The sequence below is a fragment of the Sinocyclocheilus grahami genome, unplaced genomic scaffold (genome assembly GCF_001515645.1).
Source record: "Sinocyclocheilus grahami isolate Dianchi unplaced genomic scaffold, SAMN03320097.WGS_v1.1 scaffold1751.1, whole genome shotgun sequence".
NCBI classification, from domain to species: Eukaryota; Metazoa; Chordata; class Actinopteri; order Cypriniformes; family Cyprinidae; genus Sinocyclocheilus; species Sinocyclocheilus grahami.
In genome coordinates, this window is record NW_015506930.1 from 86,133 (window position 1) to 95,223 (window position 9,091).

A 9,091-nucleotide genomic window follows, 5' to 3' on the forward strand; every position below is an offset into this window, starting at 1 on the left:
AACATAAATCGTGACCGACACACACAGAGAGCCTTTTTTTTTTTTCGCTGAATGACAGAAAAGCTAGCGCCGGCGGCACCTCACGTGCTTTTAAAGCTTCCTGGTCATGATGTCACCCGCCGCGGACGTCTCGCCCATCGTTCGACTGATTACACATATGATTCAGAGCTTGGTATCGCTGAAGGTGTTCCCCTAGCGTTTTCCGACGCAGCTCGAGTTCCCGAAGGGGAACTAATGTTTGACCTACCTAAAAAACCTGAAAATCACAGTTTATTTTATCTTTAAACTATTGTATTTACTTGTGCTGTTGCTTGTAGTTAGATAGATTATTTGTATTTTCATTAATTTTATTTGACAGTATAGTTTTTCCCTAAACATACTGAACGATACCGAAACCGTGACTCTAAAGCCATGATACATACTGAACCTTGAGTAAGTTGAACCGTTCCCCCCCTAATATATTATATATATTATATATATTTGTGTTATATACAAAAATTGTTGTGAAATAAAATATTGTGATATTAAATTTTTGTCATATTGCCCACCCCTGAAAGCACCTGATTTGAACTTCAATTTCCAGTGTGTCGAATGAGCCAAATGAAATATAAGTGTATTGTTGCAGATTGTATAATGTTTCACATACAATAAAAAAAATTGGTCTGCAATATACATTATATACTGTGCAGTACAGAGTAAGCAATACAGTATTATTCCACTCCCAAACCTAGTGTTTCTTACTATATTGATGCACTCTAAAAAATGCTGGGTTATTGTTTTTACCCAACTGCAATTTTGAGCCTGTTGGGTCATATATTGGGTTGTTTTTTTCCAGTGTTGGGTAGTTTTTGTGTTACCAAGCTGTTGGGTTAGTAGCTGGGTCAATCTCACTGATAGCTGAAACGATATACCCCTTCCCCTGCCTCTGATGAAACAACACAGCACGGGGTTACTTCAACCCAGCTGTTGAGTTACAGTCAGGTCGCGGGCTTTTTGCATCCTCTTCAGGAGAGAGCGGTTCTCAGTGCCACCTAATGGGTACACTTCTTTAGTGAAATAAAGATTTGCATATGTTTTATTTCATATATAAAGTGCTGTGTACTGTAAAAGATTTTATTTTACACAATGCAACTTACAGGAACGAGATGTCAGTCAGCAAAATACGTCAGCAACGGTCGTTTCGCATGATGGAAAAGCCTTTTGCCTTGCATAACATAAACTGATTTTATTTATTATAATACTGAATTTAGTTTATTTTGATGTTAAATTATGTTCTCTAATCTCAGTATTGTTTGTTAATGGGCAGGTTATGGAGTCAGTCACGGCATCTTAGCTATGAGGGAAACGTGAGGCAGCGATCTGAGGTTCGCAGTTTCCCTGCCGATCAGCAGTCCATCACTGGCTCAGATTTTTAGTGACACAACGGCACGAACATCAGCACTATTTCGGTTGAAAGGGAGAATGGTTGAATACACTTGAATTAAAATGTTACTTTTAAATGTTACATTTTTTATATCTAAAATGTTTGTTAAACAACTTTAAATGTATGTAATATTGTAACTAGCATATAACTGCTGTATTCATCCAAATGAATTCAATTTGTCTTATATTTTTGTCCATGGGTGTTCTTGCACATTAATAAATGTTCACCATGTGATTATTACTGTTGCCACTAGTGATTCTGTGTGTGATTTCTAAATTCCAAACCATTTTAAGCCAGCAATATAGTAATTTTTAAGCAATAGTTCAGTTAAATAAAACAACCCAGCATGTTGGTTCAAACATTTAACCCAACCAGCTGTGTCAAAATAACTCCGCATGCGTTCTGCCAAATACTTAACCAGCGCTGGGTTGCTAAAACAGCATTTTTTTTAGAGTATGTACTCCTCCCATACCTGTTTGCCATCCAGTGTGTAGATCCTTTTCACTGCTCCACTTTCGAGTTTAATGGCCTCTGTGATGTCAGTGAGCACCTGCTCAAAAGAGTGTGCCGTCTTCTTATTGAGTAGCACACGGACGGCCTTCCGCGGCTTCACCCCGCTCCTCATCACTGTCACCAGCTTCGGTCGCACAAAGTCCTTGTTCTCCTTCGGCTCACTGGCTGTGCGGTTGGCCAGCATGTTCTTCTGGCTAGCTGATGCTTTCACATTGACTGACCAGTTGGGGTTCACATTTTTGGTGTAGTCCACTTTCTTATAGAAGTTCTCAGAGGCACAAACATAGCTCTCACCTGGAGGGGAGGATTAACACAGAAAGAGAGAAAAAAGATATCTGTTAGGGACTGTTTGAACACCTCAACACATTTTTTGCTACTGAGTATTTAGTATGACAGCTTTACATTCAAATAACAACTGGTTTTCAATGTTTTGCTACTATAGCAAGGCCTGAATTTCAAGGTAGGATTGCGGATATTTTTACTAATTTCTAAGTTTCTTTACTAAGTTCTGTGCCACTAATGCAAAAAACTCCTGCACACATGTATTCATTTAAGCATGTAAGTTGAATGTGCAAATTAATCGACTGATGAAAAAAAATATATTGGAAATCATAAATGATTGAGCACTAATGGCAAATGACAAAAGCAAATGGCTTCAAATCAATACACCTTTGCATTTGGACAACAACTTTAGCTTAAATTTAGAACCAAAGAAGCTGTCTAAACTGCTAGTGCACTGTTTGTGCAATGTACTGTAGTTTTTCGACTGACACCAGAACAGAACAACCTCTTTGACAAGAAAGACAGCAGCAGTAAAATGTAAAATGCTACGAGTGGGTGAAAATAGTCAGCTTAAAACGGTCTACATTACTTAATAGCACATCTGTTACATTCCTGTTACATTCAGTATTACGGTTATGCTCAGTAAAATGCTGCAAAATTTTACTTTAAGAAAAGACAAGCATCATGAATTAAACTTACTTGATAACAGTTCCTAAAGCCTAAAGGTCTAACACCATGTCTACACCAAGCATGACTGAGGTTGTTTAAAGTAAATGATTAAAAGTGAAAGTTCCGCATTATACAATAGTTGTGTAGTGAAAAATTTGGTATCATGACAGCCCTGGTGCCAACTATAAAGACGGGTGTAGGAGGGATAATGGTATGGGGTTGTTTTTCAGGGGTTGGGCTAGGCCTCTTCTTCCAGTGAAGGGAAATATTAAAGAGCAGGTCATATGGGTTTTCGAAAAATATATATTTTGCAGTTTGTAAGGTAGCTATCCTTCAATGTAAACTCTGCAAAGTTGTTAATCAAAAAAGTGCATGATAAATAAAAATATTGTCTCTCAAAAGAAAGAGTCGACTCAGAATCGCCTTAACGAGTCATTATATTTTCGAATCTTCTGCCTGTTACCGATCTACGTCACTCGGTAACACATTAGCATAATACCCCCTGCCCACGAAATATGAACACTCTCTGTGTCGAGAAGATGCTGTGTTCCACGATACCACAGTAATACAATTCAAACCTTTTGTTGTGCTTGTTAATTTACAGAGGACTGCTTCTCTAATCTTCGTTGGCTTCTAATCTTCTTTATTTGGACCAACAAGCATCTCCGAACCACAACCTGTAAGTACGATTGATACGTTATGTGTACATTTTCAATTGAGTGCTCAAAATATCTAGGTGTTTTTTTGTGCTAATAAGTGATGTATGCCGAGTGCAGCTTTAGGTTTCCAGGTAAAGCACAATATTACTGTCTTACTGAAATAGTTCTGATAATTCACTGTGTACACACTATTTCCTAAGAATGTGTCGATTAATGTAGACTGTCGTTGTTCTTATTACTTCGTTTAATAATAAAGAATGTAGTGTAGCGCACAGACTTTATAACCATTGTGAAAGTGCTGTTTATGTAGTTATAGGGTTAATGCAGAGCGTAAAAGACCCAGTAGAGAGACGAGTTAGTTAGGCTGGTGCGCATGTGATACAGCTGTTCTGCGTTTTAATTAAAGGTTAAGACACGGAGTGTCTTTTGTATGTCATTCTTCAGACATTACAGTAGACATATTTTGGTTTTCAAACTGTATTGTTTCATCAGTTAGTCACATTAGCACTCGGCTAAGGTAGCCACCATTATTATTTTGATAGTGTTTACAGTTTAGCAGCTAAACTTTAGCTGTGGGCACGATTCGCTTGCATAAGTGTTAAACTAAATGTTTTTATGTCATTATTTTAAGAACTGTTTGGAGCACTATATTATTGTTTTATATAAAGGTGCATGCTAGGGTTGCCAGGTTGTCACAACAAAACCCACCCAATTGCTACTCAAAACTAGCCCAATCGTGTTTCGAGGGTGGTCCCCCTTTAAAAATCGTGTTCTAGGGTGTAAAATACGCGATTTCAGTCGGGGTTCCCCTGGTAAATTCACATTCCAGTGCCTAAATATGACGTTATTTGGGTCGCTACAACCCACAACATCAAAAACAACCATGGACTTGGCAACACAGATGGTAGCTCTCGCTAACTTGCTCAAGCGCTCCTCTTTGTGCCAACAGGCTTGGCCAGCTGACCAATCAGAACAGAGTAGGCTTATGGAAGGGAGGGGTTTACAGACATTTCGCTCAGAACGGAATCGAACGAGCCGTTTCAAAATCATGGACAAATGACTCTATGTATAAATGTATATTCTGGGAAAATTACAGTGTTAAACCTGTTGTAGGGGACTCCAACACAATATTAGGACACTTTAAAAAAAACATATGACCTGCTCTTTAATGCTTCAGCATACCAAGACATTTTAAACACTACATTCTCATCCAACATCAGTGCCTGACCTCACAAATGCTCTACTGGTTGAATGGGCAAAAATTCCTACAGAAACTCTCAAAACATCCCAGAAGAGTGGAAACTGTTATAGCTACAAAAGGGGGGCCATCTCTATTTTAATGTATGCAGTGTACTTGGAATGTTATTAAAATCCCATTTGTTGTAATGGTCAGGTGTCCCAATGTAACAGAGGCATGCCGAACTGAACCCAAGTGCAGTTTATTGAACAGAGTGAAATCCAAAATACAAACAAAGACTAGACATGGGGACTGGAGCCCTTTCTTTGCTAGACTTGGGAACTGGAATCCTCTCTAGGCTAAAATCAGGGACTGAAGCCCTTTCTGGTCTAAACTCGGGGACTGGAGCCCTCTCTGGGCTAAACTCGGGGGCTGGAACCCTCTCTGGGCTAAACTCGGGGGCTGGAGCCCTCTTTGGGCTGGATTCGGGGGCTGGAGCCGACACTGAAGCGAGCTCTGGGGCTAGGATGAGGACAGAGAACAGTCTTTTTCCCCTCATCCTCCTCCTTTGGTTAAGGGAGAACGGCGTGGCCAGCGGGCTTGAGAATGCCATGGCTGGCGGGCTTGATTTCAGAGCAGCCGGCGGGCTTGGAAATGCCGTGGGACTGGAGCTCTGGGGCTGGAGCTGACACTGGAGCGAGCTCTGGGGCTAGGATGAGGCTTCGGAGCGGCCGGCAGGCTTGTCTGCAGACGCTCTCCAGACACGGGAGGATCCCTTCCCTCCAGCTTAGTCCCGTGGTGTCTGGGAGGACCACGGGCGATGGTAATCGGCCCCGTGTCAGATCAAAGAGTTGATGGTGGCATCATCTAAAGACGTCGCCGCGGCGAGCCCGTAGAACTCCCTGGCATACTCGACGAAGGGGAGCTCTCCACAGGATAGCGCAATGAAGCGTGCCATGATCTCCATAATCGTGGGGGGAAAAAACAAGAAAACAAGAGACTTTCAAAGCGAAAACAAAAACACAGGGAGAAGGCGCGCCACTTACTTTTGGTTTCGGTGCGGTCTTCTGTCACGGTGTGCCTACTGTGAGGAGCAAGGAACTATGAGCGAGGAATGAGGAGAACGCAGGAGAATCAAGATCAACAGTCTTTTATTGACATCTAGGACATCACACGTAGGACACGGGATCGACGTTCAAGACAGCACACCCAGGACATGGAGCAAGTGGGGAACTCGGCCCCGTGTCAGATCAAAGAGTTGATGGTGGCATCATCTAAAGACGTAGCCGCGGCAAGCCCGTAGAACTCCCTGGCATACTCGACGAAGGGGAGCTCTCCACAGGATAGCGCAATGAAGCGTGCCATGATCTCCATAATCGTGGGGGGAAAAAACAAGAAAACAAGAGACTTTCAAAGCGAAAACAAAAACACAGGGAGAAGGCGCGCCACTTACTTTTGGTTTCGGTGCGGTCTTCTGTCACGGTGTGCCTACTGTGAGGAGCAAGGAACTATGAGCGAGGAATGAGGAGAACGCAGGAGAATCAAGATCAACAGTCTTTTATTGACATCTAGGACATCACACGTAGGACACGGGATCGACGTTCAAGACAGCACACCCAGGACATGGAGCAAGTGGGGAACAAAACACAAGACACAGGACTGACACCTCTATGGCCCATTTGCTTTGTCGAAGGTGCAAGAGACAAACTGCTGGGTTCATGTCTGGTCTAGCTTTTCTGTAACAGAGTACACTGAGGAAAGCCGAACTGAACCCAAGTGCAGTTTATTGAACAGAGTGAAATACAAAATACAAACAAAGACTACACTTGACTTGACACGACTTGGCATGAATAGAAACATGAACTCACCAACAGAGGTTACAGGAACAACAAAGCTAGACAAGAGACAATCTTCTTCTGCTTTGTCTTGGTTTTTAACGGCGGCTGGCAACCAACGTAAATAGGCGTATTACCGCCACCTTCTGCTCTGGAGTGTTGAACAGAGTTTTATATTATATTTATCAGTCCCGTCTCTCTAATAAAATCAAAGAAGACTTTACTATTTATTTCACTTGACCCTTTTACTAAAACCTTAAAATGTAATTCTTGAATTCCATTCCACTGTCAGTACGTTTAAATGGACAACAATTCTCAGATTTTAACAAGATTAAGACAATACTCTGATTAAGAATCTACCATGTAAACAGAGATTTTTGATTACTTTAATCCAGCTAAAGTCATAATCGAAGTAAACACTAATCGAATTAAGACGTGGAGTATTCCTATTTTAGTCGCGTTATTGAAGTGCAGTAAAGACATGTACACACCTTAATCACATTACCGTCATGTAGGACTTTTCGCTGCATTTTGCGACAGGATACACACACGGCAGTGGTCAACTGTTTAACGGCAAACAAAAGAATGGCTTTAACAACGCCGTCGTCTGTTTGCATGTATAGCATGACAAATAATTAACTACACTTAAAGCTTTCAGTAAATTAAAAATGAAACACCCAAAACTGTATATGGCATAATAACGAAGACGAACTGTTTATACGTGAAATTCTGTAGGGGACGTCGGATGGCGTCGCGTGGTGACATAATGACGTGCGCCATTAATCGATCTATGTACTATAACATTTAAAACGGGAACATGAAAGGAATATTCTAAAAGCAACTCATGTAAACACCTTAATCGTAATATTGGCTTATTCAGAACAAGGTAAATATTTAGATTACTGATGTCCATGTAAACATAGTCTCTGATGCATTTGTGCTGCAAAATGCTAAACACAAGCGGCAAAAGTTAAACACAACTAAAGCACAGTTGTCATCGTTTAAAAACAACGATTCAAATTGTTTCTAATGATGTGATCAAACCAACTGTACAAAATATGAGTCAGTTTAGAGTGCACAAGTGGCACAGGTGACTGAATGATTATGCGAACAATAGATGGAAACGATCTGAGAAGGAGAGGAGGAAGAGTACATGTAAGAAGTGGAGGATGAGGAGAGACAGTAAGGTTTAGAGAGTGTTATCAAGGCTGGATCTGTCAGACCAGAGGGTTTTTTCTATTTGTCTAGCAAAAAAGTCTACATTACTTGTGATGTGGACAAAGTCCTCAGGCCGGACTCAAGCACAAAGACATGATGCTGAGAGAATGAATCACTCATTGACCCTGTTTTTACAATTGCACAACTTACAGTATTTGAGTGTACTGTAACATGCTATTTATTTAGAGTTTTATTTGACCTTTTTGGCCTTTGCAGTTGAACTGCAGTATCATTGCAGTATCCAAGTGCTGAATATATACAAACATTCAGTACTTGCAGTACATACAGTAGGCCTATACAGGACCAAGGTATTCGGTAGGCCAAAAACCCCTGGCCGTTGACCCCAAGGAGGCCCAATCAAGCCCTGGAAGTGACTTCGTGACCCCTACTGGACACTACGAGTATCTTGTTATGCCATAGGACTAGTAAACGCCCCCTCCGTATTCCAGGACTTTATGCATGAGATGCTCCGGGAGTATCTACACCGGTTCGTCCTCGTCTATATTGATGACATCCTAATCTACTGCCGGAGCTTGGCCGAACATCGCCACCACGTTGCGGAGGTCCTGAAACGCCTGAGAGAATTCCATCTGTTCCTTAAAGCCGAGAATTGTTCATTCTATCAGTCCTCAGTGCAGTTCCTTTGGTATGTCATCGACGACGGGGGTATCCAGATGGATGAGAGGAAGGTGGATGCCATCCAAAACTGGCCAGTTCCCACCACCATCAATGAATTGCAAAGGTTCCTGGGTTTCGCCAACTTTTATCGGAGATTCATTCACCATTACAGTTCCATAACCAGTCCGCTCACCAGTATGCTGAGAGACAAGCCCAAATCCCTGTCCTGGTCACCAGCTACCACGGAGGTCTTTGACACCCTGAAGAACGCCTTCACCTCGGTGCTTTCGCTGCAGCAGGGGACTCCAGCCAAACTCCATCCATGTGCCTCCTTCTCCCGCAAACTCAGCCCGGCAGAGAGAAACTGGGAACATGACTGGCCCTGGCACACACTAGCATGCTTCTGCCCCAACAGTGGAAACGTGGCTATTGAGAACACAAGCAACTAAACTAGACACAGGTGAATGTAATGAGTTACTAAAGAAACTAGGTGAAGGGAAAACTTTAAACTAAGAGTTCACAGAAACAGAATATATGTGACATGCACAATACTGGAAACAAATTATATTGTGACAGTTCTTTACATACCCCTTGCATAATATGCAAAATGTTAATCATTTTAACAAAATAAGAGGGATCGTAAAAATTGCATGTTTATAAATTGTTCATTTTTATAAATTCAAACATGCTTTATTTA

At 41.6% G+C, this 9,091-nt stretch overlaps 1 protein-coding gene across 1 annotated transcript in view; it reads right to left on the minus strand.

Moving 5' to 3' along the window:
* Positions 1-9,091, minus strand: part of LOC107572450 (neuronal migration protein doublecortin) — a 107,810-nt gene that overhangs the window by 62,495 nt on the left and 36,224 nt on the right. The window contains exon 3 of the mRNA XM_016258873.1: positions 1,896-2,230. Coding sequence (XP_016114359.1) covers positions 1,896-2,230 — 335 coding nt within the window. The remainder of the gene's footprint in view (positions 1-1,895; positions 2,231-9,091) is intronic.